The sequence below is a fragment of the Epargyreus clarus genome, unplaced genomic scaffold, assembly GCF_041222505.1.
Source record: "Epargyreus clarus isolate Ecla_fem2 unplaced genomic scaffold, WU_Ecla_fem_2.2 ptg000026l, whole genome shotgun sequence".
In the NCBI taxonomy this organism is placed as follows: domain Eukaryota; kingdom Metazoa; phylum Arthropoda; class Insecta; order Lepidoptera; family Hesperiidae; genus Epargyreus; species Epargyreus clarus.
In genome coordinates this window covers 9,073,817-9,095,021 of record NW_027332233.1, presented here as the reverse complement: position 1 = coordinate 9,095,021, position 21,205 = coordinate 9,073,817, and the positions used below count along the sequence as shown (strand labels likewise).

The following is a 21,205-nucleotide window of genomic DNA, read 5'->3' as shown; positions in this document are numbered from 1 at the left end:
TACTTTATAAAATATATAAGCACATACGCACGTAGTAGATACTCCAACAGCCACTACGAAGAGGAAGATACTGGCACACATACAATTGAGAAAAGATGCTGAAGAAACGATGAAATATGAAAAATAAGAGGAAAAGAAAAGACAAAGAAGAAGGCGCACTTGGTAACGTATTTGCGCATAAATCCAAGAATTTCAACACTTGAATTACCGAAGTAAACAAAAGACCGTAGAAGACTAGCCCTGAAGACAACCTTTGCTGCAAAATTCATGTAATTTAAAAAATAGTTAAAGAGTCAATTAGTAAAAGCGTGAAGCTACCGCGCATCCAAGTGCGGTAGTATTCAGCGAGAATACACGCCATTGTGTTATTAAAGTAATTAATAATGAAGCGTTAGACCACAGAAAGCAGTTTTAGTTAAAAAGTGACCCAATCTAAAATTGCAACAGCCGAAATGCTCACCAACACATTCGATGTCAGGGTTGCCTTGGAAACCTGGAGGACAAATACAGCGGTATGCTCCAGGGAGGTTCTCGCAAAGAGCACTGCGGCCACACGTAGCACGGGAACATGCGTCGTGGTCCTGGCAGCCGACACGAGGGTCGCCCTCGTAGCCGGGCGGGCAGCTGCACTCGAAGCCGCCGGCTAAGTTGCGACACGTTGCGCCCGGACCACACGCCTCACCGCTAGCACATTCATCGATGTCCGCACACTAAAGAATATATTGTTTTATTCCACTAGTATATGATTTAAAGAATAAATTGAAATTACTAACTACGTTATTTGTTATGCGAATGAATGTTTTATTGTATGAATGTATATGTTTGTGATATACTTACGCCGTCAAAGGGATTTCCTGTATAACCAGCCTGACACGCACACGTATAGTTCCCTGGATAGTTTTGACAGACGGCATTGGCTCCACAAGCGCCTGGTCTTCGGCACTCGTCAATGTCTAAATTTATAAAACAGACCATTTTCATAATGATTCGTTATTAATGAGATGGAACTGGAATTCCGTTTTATTTACGAGAAACGCAATACATTTAATTTTTAATCAATTCTCATGTAAACCACTTATATATTGGGAACTAGTAATCTTGCTTTGCTTATGCTTGCATAAAACGTATTTTCTTTATAGCTCCGACATTACATACCTCGACATTCTTCTTCGCCATCGCCCTCAAAGCCACGGTTGCACTTGCAAATAAAGTGGGCAGGAAGATTGCAACACTCAGCGTTTTTAACACATCGTGCAGCTATCGCTGGATCTTCGCACTCATTTATATCTATAGATTAAATAAAATAATATATAATACCCACGTAATTAAGTAATCAAACATAAAACAATACAATGTAATAAATGATTACCTCTGCAACTGAATCCGTCGCCTTCGTAACCAGGAAAACACGAGCATTGAAAACTTCCTACTGTGTTAGTACAGTGTGCAAAAACGTCGCATGGCCTATCTTTACATTCATTTACATCTGAGAAAAGAAAGACAATTAAAATCAAGAATAAGAAATCAATAATATATATGATGTTATAAAAGCTTAATGTATAAAGAAAGAAAGTCACATTTCTTTTACTAACAATATTACGAACAAGACTGGAGAATGTCTGGGAAAGATCATGAGAGTACCTAACAAGTAAAATTTTACAAACCAGGTTCTTGACAGTTACATCCGCCGAACCCATCGTTACAATGGCACACTCCGTTTAGACAAGCACCATTTATACAACGGGCGCCATCTTCTTTGGTACAATCGTCTAAAAATATCAAAATAATGATTAATTAGGCTGTAATGTACTGTAGTTACTACCCGTAACGTTTTAATTGCATGTTTTACGATCAGTTTAACATACCTGTGCATTTTAACTCTGTTCTAAGTTCATCGGATGACTTATAACAATCTGGCACGCCGTCGCATAATTTTGATAGTTCATATAATTGTAATATTTGTGTCGATTCGTTTACTTGACAGCCAAAATAGCCGTCTTCTAAATTTAAGAAAAATACTTCTCGTTTTATTCCTAAACCTATTCCATACTGGCTTTGCGTCGCTACCTGTGAATCAATTAATTACAATAATGTAGCTACAAAACATCACAACAACAACGTAAATGTTAAACAAGTGATAACTGTAAATGATAACGGTGATAACAACATCCGAGATATAGTCGTCACCAATAAAAGAGCTGAGATCGAAAAAGCTACAAAGTTCCATAGGAGTTCCTTTAATTATATAGCAGTAAATGGTAGGTTCTTCAATTTATTTACAAAAACAATTTTGTTACTTTATTTCATGTAGGATTTCTAACTTGACATGTTTCGCATTTGTTTCTAATTAAGGTATCATTTTTTATGATCTTTATCTTTTCCAATTAAATTTGCTAAGTAAAATGTTTTTGCTTTGGCAACAGAAGACATTGTAATGAATGCAGGCGACCACATGACTACAGCCAGATAAGTAGCTACGCAGATTACTTATTCGTTACACTAGTCACGCATGATTGACGTCGGGGGAACCCCAATAGATTGCTGTTACTACAGCTTTAAACAAACATTGTAGTTGCACCAACTAGTATATGTATGATATATATTTAAATACATATATAAGATTTATAGAATAACAAATACCCCGTATTTTGTAACGAATTTCTGTTTCAACAATTTAAATTTATACAATAGGTATTACCTAAGAATTCATTTGTAAGAAAAATAGATTTAAATTAAAAAGTGCAATAAAATACGCCATGACGTCATGTGGAGGATAATGGGGACAGGAAAGCTCATGTGAGCGTTTAGATATATTGCAAAATACGTAAAAAGTAGTTGACCGACCCAACGACCGAGCTCCACTCAGGTATAGAGCCATAAATGATAAATACACATGACTCGAGATTAATATATTGACTTGTTATAAAGGTGGCCAATAAAATTTTATTTCCCGGATTTGACACCTATCCTGATAAACATATTACCTAAAAGTTTGTACACTGTAAAAATAAAACTATTTATAACTTTTATTGTTCCCGCTCAAAATACGACTGAAACGTCAAAACGGGTTCTTTTTATTTTTTTATGTTATCTCATATAATCGTACCAGCCAGTGCTTATATACATGAGAACTTATTATTGTAAAAATAATTAATTAAAATAATAATATATACTTAGTAAATAATTCTATTATAACAGTTTTCGTACAATAATTAGGTATACTACAGTATTTAAAATATCCTCGATAAATTATTATCGATAAATGTAATAGGGTTTACATTCGCTTCCACGTAAGTATTAAAAAAATTGAATAATAAAAAAATGTTAGATTTTGTGTAAAATCATAAATAGAGCACTAAATGGAATTGAAAAACCACCGAACCACCGAAAACATCTACGTAAATAATAAGGGAAGCGAAATCCCTCAAATCAAATCCCTCTTTAAGAGCATGTACGAGTACGCCCGGAGCGTGGATTAGTTTGAACTAAAGTTTACGAGTATATTACTAATCTATGGAGTATATGAAGAAAAAGTACAGAAAGCTGTAATTTATAAATAAATACTGTAACAGATGCGATACCTACATGAAATTTAAAAATTCATTGTTTACGCTCAGACTATCAATGCAAATCACATATTATGTCATAATATGTCAACACAACAGTCATAGGGATTATTACTTTTAAATATGACTATTTTTTTCTATATTGCATGTTTTTTTTATAGAATAAAAAAATAATGCTTAGACAAATATATATGTTTAGAGTAGATAATAATAACACTATTTTGTATATTTTACCTCACCAAAAATATGATACTTTCATGAAAGTCAAGCCACATTTTTATTACAGTTTATTTTCTAATATTCTAATTTTGACTACAATTCTTTGGAAATCTATATAGCTGAAAGGTTTATACAAGTGTATCAAATGATTTATATAAAAAACAATCGCATAGGCACAGCAGAACTTAAAGACTACTATTTAAATACAAATGAACCAACTTTCTCATGTGACTTCAATCACGTTGAAGATTGCCTTATAGTTATAATGATGGTAACATATTCATTCGACTACTTCAAGTTTTCTAATTGTAAGTAGATCACACAATGAACGCATTTCATTTTAAAATAGATATTTACAACATTACATCGCTAAAAAATATTTTACTTCCGACATCAATCTGCACCCTATTCGTGTGCTTAGTGGAAAATACTTAATGATCCAAAAAAAAGGATTAAATGGAAATTCGGTAACTCGTAAAGCAGTGTTAGTAATGTATATAAAACTTGTTACTTACATGTGATGTTGTGACTAATAGCGTCCAAACCACGAGCGGCAAGGTTTCTATGTACATGGTCTCTGAAACAAACAATACAATCGATTAAATATATTGGTCGAACATATGTTGATATTACTTTACAGTTACATAATACTTAGAAGATTAGCTGTCCCACACAGCCTGTCCGTTTGCTCACTATCACCTTCTTACGTTTAAAAGGCTATAAGGCGCCTTTTAAACCGTAATAAATGGACTTTTTCACACAATACGAATTAATTTCTTGGATATCCAACAGAATAGTATAGAATTTAGGTAGGTTTTAATAATTAAATGCGGTTTAATAGTTACTGCTTTAACATTAAAATGTTATGAAATACAAGTATGAAACTAGGTATACCTACAATACAAAATTTAAATTATCTTTATCTGCATAGAAGATTTGAAGTGATTTGGAAAATTGATGATTAAGGCCAATTACCCACGAGGCCTAACTCGTAAATTACCTGTAATGAGTTTGTGAACATAAGCACATAATGTCAATTATAGCCAATAAGTGTGAAAAAGCCATTTCACCATTGTGTTTATAGAGAACTTTTTACTCAAATACAGAAGGTAATTTTTTCGGAACATATTTACACTATGTACGTACATAGATATTTCTCATTCTTTGGCACGCCCTACAGCTTAAAAGACTTGATAGATACATAATATGAGGTGTTGTTGGAATTTGAATTCGTCTAAATTGGCGGTGTGACATATGATATATTACTTTCTGTTCAGTGACTTATTTTTAAGCAGTTGTTTTTATAATAATTATAATATTATTTTTCGTTTCAAAGAATTTTTAAGCTCTCAGTCATAGCGCTTTAGAGTATTTAGGACCTCAGAAGGAAATTCATTTCTGAACTTGTTAGTATACAATAAAAACAAACATGCAATCCGAACTGTGGCAGACGAACCGATAATTTTCAAGTATAATATCGTTCTTCGGTTCCATATATTCGGTTGTTCTTATACCTATATCAAAATGAAATAAAAATTGCTTTTTAAATTACGTAGATTATTCAAGTTGTGTATTTCTTTTCAAATATTGTCTTTCCTCTCAATATACTCGCAAATAAACTTGGAAGTTCCAATACAAATGAATGTAACAAACAACAAAGCGTATTCAAATGGATTTAAGTCGGATTATTTGACAAAACTTTATATCCAGCTGTGAATGTATTTTGGTGTTAGGTTTCGTTTTAAATTTTACCAGAAATAAAGGCGAAGGTTGCTGTGAGGTCAAGTAACTGTGAATGGCGACTTGTATAATAGTCACACAGAACTCTGTCTCACACAGACCTTTAACATAAATTTCAATCCTACATTATTGTCTGCACGTGGTACTCTTTTTATTCGCTGTTCCCCGTTTGGCTAATGTGCGGTAAATTTAATAACATATCTCGTTATGTCTAGGGCTGCCAGTAAGAAAAATATACTATTGAGAATCCCTGCCATTATACAAAATCTGCTTTTATTATACAAATGAACAAAATTAATATATATTTTATTGGATATTGTGAAGAAAATAATATAAGTTGTCCCGTTCATAAAACAAAAGTAAATTATTTTATACTTTGATAGAGCATCATATAACTGTTAATATAATCATTAATATTATTAATAAAATATTGGTATCACGTCTGTTACTACCAAAATTTAATGGCAAAAAGTAAGCGAGTCGAAATTGATTATATAATTCACTATCTACTCGTAAATAGTAGTAATTTAATTTTTAATTTTTAGAGTAATGTTTATTTCTTAAAATTCATTTGTATCCAACTATACAAGGTGGTCCGTTATAAAAAGTGGATACCAAAGTAAACCAAATTATACTTACAGTTTTTGTATCCAATTATACAATCTACCAGCCCTGATTATGTGCGTACTGCACGACTGTGCGCATAGCTGTACTTGAGTGTCATTGTACCACTATTACAGATAGCACTTGACACGTAACACGTATTACATTTCATTTCTATTTTTACATCAATTCCTGATGATCTAATTTCTTGTTTACAACATGATATCAAAGGAAACTGATTTATTATAATGTAGATTAAATGAAAATACAGCTACCAAAAGCGTCTCGTTTCACTTAATTTCACTATTAGTTTTAAGGTATTGTCCTAGAGTATACTCGTATATATAATAATACTGGTAAGTGTAGGCGGTGGGTCTCATGATCAGTGGGAGCACTGCTTAACAGTGGAAAAGGAAACAGAGTTAAAAATGTTCACTGAGTGTTGTTAATTACATCTTGGTATCATTTATGGCCACAACATAATACAGTGCTAACAATGCAAAAAAGAAATGGAACCTCAGAACCATTGCTCTACATGGTTCTGGTCTATAGGAGTTCACGTGCCTTCTCTACATAAGTATATAAATTATATCAATGGGATCTTAATAAAACGGCCCCACCGAAATATAATGACTAACTAATAGGAAACGAGACCCTTTTAAGGATACATAAAATTATACTATTCCAAATAAAGGCTACTGAAATCTTAATATGGTAATAAGTATTTATAACAACATACTTAGGCATAGCAGCGGTTAAACGATCTTTAATATTAATGATATTCTTAGATTGATTATCGTTTTAAATAAACAAAAGTAGTTGTAAAACAAATGCTAATATATGTTCAATGAATTCTGCAAGGTTCTTCAGATGGGTGTCACTTATTGTGTGTAAAATATTTACAGTTACGTATTCTTGAGGCCACGTTAAATGGTTAGATACTTAAATACATAGGTATTTACATTGTGTCCACTTTACCTTGACATGTTAAGATATTCGTGACAAACGATTTATTTTTACTTCGCACAATAATTAGCCATAAAATATTAATATCCATTAAGCGTACGCTTTTCCCTTGATGGTGTTTAATGCTTTTTTTTATCTTCGATTAACGTAAATTATTGGTATTTTACTTCACACAGTAGAGTTGTTTGTACAACTATGTACTATGATTATAAAATTTAATAGGGCTGCTCCGGCACACATCAAATATTGAAATTCTTGGTTGCTGAATAAATAAAAATAAACAAAAGTACTTAGACGGAGAAGCAGTGATGTATTCAGTATAGATAAAGCAAGTATAGATGCCACGCGCAACCATAAAAAAGTAATAATGAAGACTGAACGTGACGATATAAGAGAGCGTCATGTCAGCATGGCATACGTTACGGCATGGCAGTCGTTTCACCCCCAAGGCGTGTCAATGAACGTTTCACATCAATTATTCCAAGTATACAAGAGCACGATTCGATCTGTTGAAACAGGACTTGTAATAGGCCCGAAGCTATCTCAGAAAATACGAGTAAGTTAATTCGTTAAAATAGGGATGATACCTGTCGGAAAAGCACGAAAGTCTCCGCTAGTTAACGACACGCCGCCAGCGATCAATGAGTTAGCGCTGCACCGTTTAATAACTAGTATACTGTAAATAGTATACATTACATACAGATCATTAAGGATTTTTTTAATGTTTGATAAACATGAGAGCGTTTAGGGCAATTACCATGTTTGATAAATGTAGCCTGTATTTCAGTAGGTTTATAGTGGCGAAGGGACTTTAAATATTTACTAGTACATAGAAAAGTCACTCCCTGAACTGTTAAAATCTTCTCAAAATCAAAAACACGCACTTGGGCAGCTTTAAACAACACCATCACATAAACTTGTAAAATAAATACGCAAATTATACCGTTTAGCTTTTTATATTGCCCTAACTAAATTGTATAAGTCATGCGATTCATTAATTACATAAACGAATATCACCGAAAATTACATCAATTTAAGATTTGGGTAAAATTGAAGTAATTTTGCACATTCATCAAAACAAACTGAGCATGATATTGCACGGCAATAATAGTTCTTACGTCATTAATATAGTTGCAGGCCAGCATGTGGGTTCTCGTGTACGAATCAAATCGAGCGTTAAATGCGTCCGCGCGTCCGAACGAGCCGCCTTGCGCCATTCACTTTCACGTGCCGCGTAGCGCGCTGCCACGCCGGTTGTACGGAAAGTAGGCTGCAAACAATGCCTCTACACCAGTTTCTCTCTTGAGAAACAAACTCCATTACTTATTGTATGTGACTGTGTGACTCTTATCAGCGGCAGCCAGTCCATCCTGTTACGGAAAAATAAGCTCTTTTCGAATTGTTTTACGTTTATTACCCGCGTACATGCGACATGTCAAGTTGCCTCCAGTTTCGGGTTTTTCAACTTAATTGCATTCAACATAAAGCTAAAATTCTTCGGTCGGGCATCCATTGACTAATTTGAGAATTCTTACTATGTCAATGAAGGACTCTCCTGAGTGTGTCAATAGTTTTTGTACGTGCATCAGGTATAAGTTTCACTTTGGGTAATACTTTAAGATAAGTTAGTGTTATTTACTCAAAGCATAAATGACACTTATTTGAGACCACTATTATTATTGATTTAGCCCTAGCTACTTTGCTGTTATCGTGTCCAAGTTTCATAGGTAATTATTGATGTGAGAATTTTAGACGCATGCTTAGTTCATAGATAAGTGGCACTTGCAAGCACATAGTGTTTTATTCTTTTGTTAATAAACATTAACCGCACACATTGTATCTAATGAACAATACTGCCACAATGTATTAACATATAGATAATATATAATTTTAAAGAGAATTCAATAAACAAACTTAATAATTATAAAAATGAACGAATAAATAATGGGTGACTTCATTCAATTTATTCATTAACCGTAATAAATTTGAAATTGAAAATCCCCAATCAATCCCATTAAAAATAAAGCAGAGCATACAAGTATGAGAGATGTCATGCCATTGGATTTTTTAAACTCAATATCTCGTGGTGACTGATTTAATTATTGATAACTATTTAACGTGATTCGATTAAGTACCGACGTATGTGATGTTGAATATGTGATTTATAACGTTACGAGAGAACTACTTAATAGTATTTCTAATACTAGACACTTGAACCTTGACCACAGTTATTATTAATGAGAATCACAAATTAAGTTCTATGATTATGCTTATACCTATGAAGTATTGTTTACGTCAGAGAACTATACCGTACAACTTTAAAAACTGAAATACGTCAAGAAAACATCATATTTAAAATTTTAATTATTACCTACTCCAATAGTGAATGGAGTAATGACAAAAACTCAGTTTGTTGAAGGTCACACAAACTTGTTAAGAATTATATCTACTTAAAAACAACTAACAAAACGCAAAGAATTGAGTTAATGCAATTGATGAATATGAAAACGTACATTTGTATAAGTACCATAATTTCTCTTGTAAGTAAACAGAATGTGATCAACAACAGTGCGTGGCCGTGAGCGGTGAATGTAGGCAGGTACGTTGTTTTATCTCGACAATTGAGAACAAAATTACATCAGTATTTTCGATAATAATCGATTGAAACGAGTAGCAGCTGTATAGTGTACGGTACCAGTAGTAACTCTAGCGGGACACAACTGTTTCAACCATAGCGGAATTGCAAGCACAATTGTTGAATCGACACTCCACATAAGGAGTACGGAACAAATTGGAATAAAGTAATGACATTCCATGTAACTGAATGAAACGGGACCTTTATTTGCAATTTATGTGGTTTATTACTTCCTATGTTTAAAAAGTAAGTACCAGCATGGTTTACAATGCGACCTTCACCGAAGATAACCTGTGAAAGGTTTTCAATTGCTGGAAACATAGTTACGTAAAGTTATTCTCAAGTAATGTTTTATCCACCGATGAACGAAAACCATTCCACGTTGGTTTACCACTCAACAGTTTTCTTCATAATCTAGTTGGATTCCACACCAGGGAGCCTCACTTAACTTAAGTTCCCAATATTTGTAACGAATAAACGACAAAAAACTATTTAGTAATAACGGCCTCTTGAGTCGAACCCATATTGTCTGCGCCACGGATGATTTTTTTCTATAGTGAACCACTTCTTAACTGTTTTTTGCCTTTTTATTCTTAAGAATCTAATTTCCGTCATCACTTTGTAATTTGTTATTTTTGACACTTTCTTGTAGTTAATTCGTAACATTTTCTTAACGATATTTTTAGTAAAATCAAAACTCATCTTAGCTATGTTCATCCTACGGTGATATTTGGCACAATGTTTTGCACCTAATGGAAAAATACATCACAATAACAACATATGTTATCGATAATACGTATTTTTCCTCTATTTTAGTCGCCGTTTCAATATTTTATGTTCAACCAGAATGAAAAATGTTAATGATATACCAAAATCAGTAAGTATAATTGCAGTTCACTGTTGTAGCTTAAGTTGCAGCCACACACCAAATGTAGGTAGCTGTTGTGACTAGCTAACGTTTAAATAGAAGGAAATGACTACGTTATTTTTTTCATACCCACAAAACTTAGATAAATTTCCGTTTCAATGCTCATGAATGACCGGACACTCGATTGTTGCTGATGATGTGCCGTTTTGAAAGGTTCCGAAAATGATCACAGTCATTTATATCTGACAAATGAATCTTTTAGGCGTAAGGCGATGGTAGACTGGGGCCGGCAAATCGTGCGTGTTCCGATGACGATATCATCTATTAAAGGAGAAAGAGCGGTTCATGTATACGAGTTCCGGTGACGGCAACGGACGCCGACGGCGCGCCCGCTCGCGTCCAGAATAATCAAGCAGCCTTCTCAACCATCTACTATTAATATTATATATTCAATTACCAGTAATGTACTGGAGATCGTGACTGCCATGAGCCATAGAAAAACGAAATACTTAAAAGGTCTTAGGGGCAATGAGGCAAGAAAAAAGTAATTGAATATATTGAAGGTATTAAAGAATTATTGGTTATAAGTAAGGGTATTGACTACGCTGTATAAAAACTTTCTAAAGAACAAACATCTCTCACACTTTTTATTTTAAAAAAGACTAACAAGGAAAAGTACTAGGTTTTTTTACTAACATTGCTTTCGATTTCGGCAATTCGGCAAAATCGAAGTATGATTTTGTTAACTTTCGACATTTTTATTATGTGTATTTGACCAACTTTTTAAATGATAAATAATTGAACAACTGTTTTATTGTTCTTCATAAAACCTATGATTTGAATGTAAGTATTTTTATTCATGAATATCTGACGATGGTAGAACTGGCTCCGTTTAACTGGGAAAGTATCTAAAACAGCCACATCTTTTTCTAGCGCTTTCTTGGGATTTACTAGAAGATGTGGATGAACGCTGATTTAGGCGACCATCCAAGGCCTTAGAACTATCAATGTATCTTTCGTCGGCTTAGATAGACCCCGTGTTCTACATTAAATTTGTTACAGAAGTCCATGGGCACCAGTAACACACCATCAGGTGGACTGCATACACGTGTTACTACAACCTAATATTAAAATGTGAAGCTATTATTGAGTATTAATTAGTTCCTGTTCAGACAATAGCCTATAAAATGTGCATAATTAAAATAAATTACAATCTAAATTGACGTGCGCTAGTCAGGTAGATGTAACCGGTAGACGCTAATAAGTGATATATCGCTATCTTATAAACAATTTCGTAAAATCTATGACTAGTAAGAACTCCAGCAAAATCTACCCGTATGCGGTAATTAAGGGAAAAATCTTTCTACATACTGATTACTAAGAAGCCTCATCTGTTGTATAATATGGAGAATAGGCACCAATTAGATGCATAGATATCCTCTTTACTTTAGGAAGTCTTAACATCTTTCCTTTAGGAAGAACGTTATACTTTCCTAAGCACTAAACATAATACTTGTATTTTTAATTGCTTTGAGTCTACCATTAAAAACTTAACAGCTTGTCAAAATTAATGTGAAATAATAAACAATAGATTAAGAAAATATCACAGTATTTTTTATGCTTTTCTAGTACAATGTGTCCTACATATTTATAGTCAATTGTCTTATTTACACAAGAACAAATACACTGAGAGTTTTATCAATGTGTCATACCTGTTTATATTATAGTGGATATGAGTCAGACCTCCTATGAATTTTACCATATATAGTCAAGTTAAACTAATTAAAAAACATAATTGTTTACTAAGGCATGGGAACTAAACTTTTACTTATCAATCATTGTATGTCATTAATTTTACTAAAATGAAGGTACTAGGCAATAAATAGTGTTATTGTATTAATATTTAGTCACCATAAAAAGGTGTCGTGGTAAGTAAATGTGTAGAGCTTGATGGTAGAGTCGACAATGCCACATGAGTAGTTTGGCAGATAAATAGTTATAAGGAACTAAAGGGTGGAAAATGTTTACAATATTTTTATAGATACAGGAAGCTTGTCATAAATGAATAGTATTATATACTTAAATTGTCATTACCAAGCCATTGTCTAATATATTACACATATCTCTTACAATTTAAATGATTCCTACGCCAGCTATTGTATATGTGTTCGTACATTTCACATGCTTTGAATCTAAGAATATAATGGAAAATTTTGGATATTTTCCTTTACATCGAAAGCAAGTGTTTCTAGAAATTAGTTTCTACCAGGAAATAAGTGACGCATATCTCCGATTCAGACAACCTCTAGACCAAGAAACCTCCTAGAAAAATGACTGTAATTCATACCAATTGTGTAACTTAGAAATTGAATAATTTATTTTAAATTAATGAATATAGTTATTAAATGCAAAAAATCCTATGCTTAATGAGTGTACATATTTATAAAAAACTTTTTAAGACCAATAAAATATAATGATTTCTTTTCTGACTTAACTTACTATGTCGCTTCATTATTCACTGATTTCGAAACTAACCTATAAAATTGTAAAATTAACAAAATTATTAGAGAAACGAATTATTTTAACACAAGTAGATCGTCATATTTAACGGTAATTGTAGAACACATCAAGTGTAAACAACACATGTAAGATCCTTGATCGTTAACCAATTCAGGTTGTCACTAGAATGAGAAAAATAGATTTGCATACTGTAACAGCGTCTGTTCTCTTGATGCATTATAATTATGTTGTATGTCTCTGTTATCGTCGTTAATAAGAAGCTTGGATATTAACGATATCACATTTTTATAACGTTACATTAAAGTAATAAGTGACTCATTTGATACTACAGTTTAAAAACAGATGCGGGTAGGTGAAGTGGGGACGACACCTTGGCGGCGCTCGAATTAACAGAGAGCGACATTCTGGTCGGAGACTTCAGCAAGAGCAGTCGAATAACGGAGATACTTGTGTAGTTATAATACTTCTAATCACTAGTGTGAACTTACTTACGTATAATTGTTATATCGTTACTCTGTACCGTTTATGTGACTATATTATTACATGACTTCAAGACCTTCAAGATGAGTTTGATTTCATCAGAAGTGTACAAGAACCAGCTCACAATCATGGACGGCGATTCGTAAGTACGAACATACTTGACACAGGAATAAAAACCGTGAGTTAAAACATTATTATGTCATATGTGAATTCATCTTGGTAGAATAAGTAAAAATGGGGGTAGATAAATGTCGTTGATGTAAGGGAAAACTCATTTGAATTAAGAAAATGGATAGATTGAGACTAGTAATTCAATGAAATGTTAATACCCTCTGAAAATGATATACTTAAATTTTGTGAACAAACTTTACTCTTATCAAATTACTTGTTAACATTGTAAACTGAGGTGTTTACTTCAAAATAAGTGCATTTTCTGTGAAGAAGTGTCTAAAAGTAATTTTGCAAGGCAGTTCTTGTGGTAAATCTGTCCATTTGGTTAAATTCTGTGGTGTAAAAAGTAAATCCTAATTGTTCTAAAGTTACACCTACTTTGAAATATATAGAAATACACGTACTTATGAAAATATTTTAAGGATCTTTAATCTTAAATGTCAGGCTTTATAGATATGGGAACCTAATGGTTGTTAATATAGGCTAATGTACGCCAGAAATTGCATACAGGTTAGATTTGAATTTATTTTTGATAACTTTTAATGTTTCAAACGGGGTTTACGTATATGCGTTTGTTATTATTGTATGGAAGGGACTATGCGGTAGCAACAAACGCAGTTACAGAGTACAGTATACCTACTTGATATAAGTGACACGTTTATTAAGTTGCAAAATTTTGATTATTCATAATTGTACAGAAATGTATAATATCTACGTGGTACATATTTAACTGCCTGCAAAAAAGTATCACGACCACGGTATTGAGTGGCTGAGTGTACCCAGGAGGGAAATGGTAAATGAGTTTAAGGTTTATTGTTTTTTTTTTTTTGGATATTAATTGACTATATTTAAAAATAAACTTGCATTCACATCTACATTGTTCACATTTTCATTTTATAAATCAATGAAAGTTTCCTTTTGATTTCATATACTTGATACGTAATTGTTATGAAAGAAGCATACGTACGTTGCCAAATTTAGATTTCCATCAATTCTAGGCGAATTCACGCAGTACTGTGTACTACTGTGTTTTGACTCCCATAAAGTATAAATGCACATTAGTTAATGATCTATAAGAAAACTGAGAAACTTATGCGCAGCGGTCTTTGGAATATTATATATAAAAATATCTCTCTTATCTCCCATTCTACTTCTGACTGACTCACTTATACATAATATTAAATGTCTGTTTTAAATTTAGTATGCAACGTTTCGTTTTGTATTAATATTTCTTTACATCTCGTAATTTTAAATCTTTAAATTTCAATTTGAATTTGACACATTACACGTCCTTTTGGTTTGAAAATTGGGCACTATCAAATACTGGTAAATGAAGTTTGTACCTTAAACGTTGAGACGCTTAGACTATCGATATTATCAATTATATGAGCCATTTACGAAATGATAAACGGGATCCACTTTGTATGGGATTGAGAATAAATTATTTTAAGTAAAATAATAATAATAATAATAATAAATTGATGCTTTTATAACTTGAGCTTAGTTCTATTTACAAGTTACAGCAATTAAGTTATTATACGTATTAAGTGAGAAACGGTCACTGAAGCCTACATAAATTTAGATAGTCTCTTGTATACCATATTTAAAATGAGTCTTGCCTGCGACTTTGTTCATGTGGAGTCAGAATATAATTTGAATTGCATTTTTAAAACGAGTCTTGCCTGCGACTTTGTTCATGTGGATTCAAAATATAATTTGAATTATACAATGCCCTCTGTCAAGATCACGGAGTACGTTAGTAATTTGGAATTCTCCATTACCTGGTCATGTAATGTTTTTAAAAAAAATGTATACTTTTGACATCAACTTCGTAGTTTTGGTTTTAATGCATTTTCAAACATACAAACCGACAGACAATTTTTCTTTTTCAAATATATTCGATGTAAACACGTGAAGATTTCATTCTTATTATATGTATATCATAGCCAAATGAATAATAATGTAATCAAATAAAAGCATAGGTACATTTCGATGGGATTTTCTTATACAATAATTTACTTTTCATATAAATTTCATACGGTTCACAATTGCGTCATGTCTAGGTTTTCTCTATAGAAACATCGAGCATCTCCTTGAGAGTGTTGGTTGTAAATGATACATATTATATTAATATAATCTATACAGATATTACGCACTAATATAATTTTTATTACAAACTATATAAAAGTCAGGTGAAGCCGAGGCGTTTGAAATATATATAATAAATATGAATTGTTCGGTAATAAGGTGTATCATAAGATAGTTTGACTAACTGTTTGTTTGGCTGGCTGGTATAAAATCATGATCAACTTTAATAGACCTTTTTCAGGTCATAGAAATTTTAGGTTGTGATTGATAAGGAGCCACATGTTATGTAAAACAGTTATAGTTTTAAATCTGACGATCGTGATGAGACAAAATTAGAATCGGACAAGATTATTAAAATCATGTCATGTCATAAGTATTTCAAAATTTTTAAATAAATCTGACCGTTCAAAGTAGGTAAAAATCGAATTCAAATATTCCGTTACATACAGGTCAAGTTAATAAAAGCGTGGCAAAAATAAAAGCGTGTTTAAAAAAAAATCTTTTATCAGTTGTAGACACAAATAAGTATAGTTAAATAATGGCCGGTTTCTGAAGTCATTTTTCTTGGTAGGTAGTTTACGAGTGTGTATTCAATAACACTATCCGTTTGATAACTACCTACGGAAAAAAAAATCCGCTTCCGAGGAACTCAATGTAAGACAAGGTCTGTTTAAACTCCGTTTAGATTAACGGACCATTTTAATGTGTTTATTCTTTCCATAACATTATTTGATTTTGTTTTTTTTAAAAACGACGTTTGCGTAAAGTCTAGCAAATCTTCCTTAGTATAATGCATAACTTTTACAGTAAAATAGCCCAAACTATAACTTCCTTATGGGAATCTTAATTTAAAACTTTTGGTGAAATAAAAAAAAAAAAAAGTTAAGTAGTTAAGCCATACACAATTGACAAGTATGTCGCTGACGTGAACGCATGGGTCCTTTGCTTTGTTAATTAAATTTTGAAATTCATGTAATAGTATGTATTATTATAACTGAATATAAATTCAATTTAATGTAATGAAATTTCTTTCTGACTTTCAAAAGTGGGTTATGTGGCCCTACTTTGAAAGAAATAATTTGAATTTGTGATAAATAACGTAAAAAAATTGGGTTCATACAACTTATACGTGTTATATTGTGTGAAATTCATGGTTTGTTTACCATTATTTAGTCTTTAACTTTGATATCATTCATTTCAAATATTCACGATATATTATTATTTTGATACTGCTTCATCAGTTGATAAAAGACGTACATTGGAAAGGCAACTATTTGTATAAAATAACATTGTAATAATTAAAAGAAGTACTAAGTAGTAATAAAATAATTTTATAATAGTATTTTGAGTCGCACAGATTCATTTAGTGGCCAACTATAGATCTATCTATCTATCAGTATAACAGTTATTGAACAGGTTGTTGAGCATTCCGAAATGGACTAATAAGATTAACGTCGTTATTCTGATGCGTAACTTTATCGAATCAATAGTTGTTGGAGATTTAACTATTGGACTTAGAATCCAGACATAAGTAAAGTGGGCAGCTAGATGTTGTCATTACTGTAGGTGTAGGAAACTTTTTTAGTTTGATTTTTATTTATCTGTAGTTAAGATGGATTAGTGCAGATGCCTCGAGCAGTGTAATGTTCGCGGGTGTCTCTTGGTGATGCATATGGTTGGGTGTATGTATGTATGTATGTTGGGTGGATGTATTACATTGAGTGAATATTGCATTTTTAGAGTAAATTTGAGTTGAGCACTGGCCGAATGTTATCGTAAACAAGGTATAAAAACTGCGGTGATACATGACTAGAGTGATCCTATATGAACATCACCTAGTTATAACCGTGTGTTTTATTATTTAACAATGGTCTAATGCATTCGCTTCAATACCTGTCGCGCATATGACATTTATGTAAAGAGTCCTTATGAACTATGCCTGCAACAGAAATCCGTGGTGAACACTGTTGGGGCAGATTTATAACCTAGGTAATACACAACTAGTGTGATTCTATATGAACATCACCTAGTTTAAGCCTTGGTTCGGATCAACAGTTCGGGCTTTTTACATGCGAGTCGGTATTGCAAGAAAATGCGTAGAGTTTAAGCCATGTTTTTGATAAACAGTTCGGGCCTCTTACGTGCGAGTCGGTATTACAAGAAAATGTGTAACTCTTCTGGACTTAGGCATTAAACAACTGGTTTTCTTTTGCAGCTCTTGCATCAGACCATACACGATCGAGGACGAACGTGTGAGCAGGACGGCCGAATGTTATCGTCGTTAATAAGAAGCTTGGATATTAACGATATCACATTTTTATAACGTTACATTAAAGTAATAAGTGACTCATTTGATACTACAGTTTAAAAACAGATGCGGGTAGGTGAAGTGGGGACGACACCTTGGCGGCGCTCGAATTAACAGAGAGCGACATTCTGGTCGGAGACTTCAGCAAGAGCAGTCGAATAACGGAGATACTTGTGTAGTTATAATACTTCTAATCACTAGTGTGAACTTACTTACGTATAATTGTTATATCGTTACTCTGTACCGTTTATGTGACTATATTATTACATGACTTCAAGACCTTCAAGATGAGTTTGATTTCATCTCAATGCCTTCTTAATAGGTCCTTGGATGCATAGAATCAACTACCAACTGATTGTTGATAAGGCTTGAATAACATTACAAACCCATAATAACTTTTTTATACCGCACTGAACATTTAACTTAACTGAATTATTTTTTAAAATAGTTTAGATATATCACGTTACACGTCAACGTGAACGTCATCAGTTAGATCACGTATGATAACGTGAACATAGAATACAAAGTCATTTAACTGTATTCGTACTACACTAACTACTGCCCATTATGTGAATGAATTCTACGCTTTATGTAGAGTCATTCAATCAGCCGATAATACACTTTATGTATTATTTCTTCATATTTTGTTACATAAATTGTTTTTTCCAAATGTAAGTATCATAAGGAGAGAGTAGTAAAAATACCATTACGCCTTAAATTTAAAAATATTTCTGACTTAAATTATGAGTATGAAGTGTTAAATAAATAGGTAATTGTACTCGTATGTCATTTGTATTCGCGCAAAACTACAAATACATTAAAATTTTATTGTTAGTAGACAGTTAGATACAGATATTATATATTCGACTATTTGTTTGATGTATTGGTAAGTAATACATACATAACACCGTTGCCACATTATTTTTTCTTTTACAATATTAATGAAATAAAGCTCAGTTAACTAAATATTTAGAAGCTTTAAAAGAAAGCCACATAGAAAAACATGTTATTTTAACAAATGTTACAGTATGTACCAAAAATGTATTTTGCTTTTATTCTTTCACTAAATATAAAATACCGTGCAATATGGTGTAAGAAACACATAAACATGAACAAGTACTACATTTAGCTTCAACCGTCTACCGCAATTGCACAGCAAAGACCTACGGGACCTTTAATAAAAAGAAACATTTATTTCAAATTTCTCACGAGAGATTGATGAGTTGTGCGTGAGAGTGTGGGATGGATTGTAGTATTATAGTGGTATGGAATGACATAACGGGGCGGTCGCTCGAGCGGCCACGGCCCGCGACAGGTGGCTTAATGGTGGCAGCGTACCGTCAGCTGCGGTGTGACCGCAGCGTTACTCGCTACAAAACGATCCTGATATCGTGTTTTTGTAAAATTAATACCATATTTTAAAGCGTGGGAAGGTTTTTATGATACGGCTCGAAGGACCATATTTGGCAAGCATATGAAAACGGAATAAAAACTGTGTAATAATTATACCACTTGTTATCATGTAACATATATTCGTTGAAGTCGGTTGTAAAAGACAGTTATTTGACGTGAAAGTAACCTAACTGAAATTTTCCCATTAAACGTTATGGTAGATGGCCATATTGAATATTTTCATAATTAAAACCACTCGTTTTTGTAGGTTTGCAGAATAATTACTCATAATGACTGTTGCCTCCACACCGAGTATACCGCTTAACAATAAGGAATTAAGTAGGTATGTAATTCATTTGTGTTAGAAACTTGGTAAGAATTGTTTTGATAGTTTAAACACAATTTAGGTTATACCTAATTCATGTGCATTGTATCAAATATTGTATAAGTTTTTGAAATCTTTAATAATATGATTTATCACAACTATATCTAGGTATCATATAGATGCATGTATGTACCTATGGTATTGTAAACTTTTTAAGGGGACAAACTAAGATTAGCCCAATTATTAAATTAAGTTCTATAAGATATTATATATTTTTTTATAATTTATTTAACTAATCAATCGTGTAATAGGAAATGTAAAAATTTTAAAAAGCAAAACTATATTTATATACATTGTTTCTTTAGAGGTTTCACTTTTACACATTCTGAGAGTTATAAAACTAAAATCATGTAAGAACCACAAACGATATCAATTCTCAACAAGGTAGAGAATAATGGGTATGTCGAAATGTTAAAAGAAAACCTTCTTGATCGGTGGTTGATTACAATTAACCACTTTGTGGGAATAGATTGCATTAAGCACAGTGTTTCTCAAAGTAAGCGATTGTAATAAGGACAGCGTTTCTCAAAGTAAACGGCCCCTTGTGGCTCATGAAGATACGGCGAATATTTAAATAAATTGGGGCGGCATTGATGGGCTCTTTTATTTCGCAGCCACATTTTTTTTTCTCCGACTTATATTAGAGACAGATTTTTTAACGTAATATAGAAGACGCAGACAAGCATACAATACACCTGATGATCAGATAAAATTAAAATCCTACCTGAGGTACTGTGTTGGTTTTTTAATTGAAGATAGTAGAAATTGTTCTACTATCTTCAATAAAAAAGTAGAATCTTTTATTTTTTCGCCGAATTTTGACGGGCGCTAAAAATAATCGATTTAAAAACTGGCCAATACATGAATTAAGTTTGAGAACCTCTGATTAAGAACAATGGGGCCTTGGCGTATTTGTTTAGCGGCGCCACGCTCGGGCGCAACCTCCAGCAGGTACTCACACGTGGTTCTATTCGGTGGTGAATACTACTTTACCCATTCAGTGCTGTATTTATCGTCGAAATAAAAATGCTTGTAACTGTACGTTAAAGAAATTTTACATATACCGAATTTTAGGTATCTAAAGTGATACAAATTTTATACATTTCCGCTCTTTCCATTTTTTTATAATTTAATAATAATAAATTTACATATACAATATACGAGTAACGTGTATTGCTAGAAAGCATACCTTAAATAAATTGGAACTTAAATATATTTACATCTAATGCACTTCACTGGTCGTGTACTACATGTATCCACATCC

The 21,205-nt window shown here is 32.6% G+C and overlaps 1 protein-coding gene across 6 annotated transcripts in view; it reads right to left on the bottom strand.

The window, feature by feature from the left end:
- LOC140753454 (uncharacterized) overlaps nucleotides 1–21,205 on the bottom strand; it is a 106,348-nt gene that overhangs the window by 79,833 nt on the left and 5,310 nt on the right. For all 6 annotated transcript variants that reach the window (XM_073088059.1, XM_073088061.1, XM_073088062.1 and 3 more), the window contains exons 2-8: nucleotides 4,301–4,362; nucleotides 1,866–2,067; nucleotides 1,665–1,769; nucleotides 1,370–1,486; nucleotides 1,156–1,287; nucleotides 838–953; nucleotides 461–710 (exon numbers count right to left, since the gene is read on the bottom strand). In XM_073088059.1, coding sequence (XP_072944160.1) covers nucleotides 461–710; nucleotides 838–953; nucleotides 1,156–1,287; nucleotides 1,370–1,486; nucleotides 1,665–1,769; nucleotides 1,866–2,067; nucleotides 4,301–4,357 — 979 coding nt within the window. In that variant the 5' untranslated portion in view covers nucleotides 4,358–4,362. The remainder of the gene's footprint in view (nucleotides 1–460; nucleotides 711–837; nucleotides 954–1,155; nucleotides 1,288–1,369; nucleotides 1,487–1,664; nucleotides 1,770–1,865; nucleotides 2,068–4,300; nucleotides 4,363–21,205) is intronic.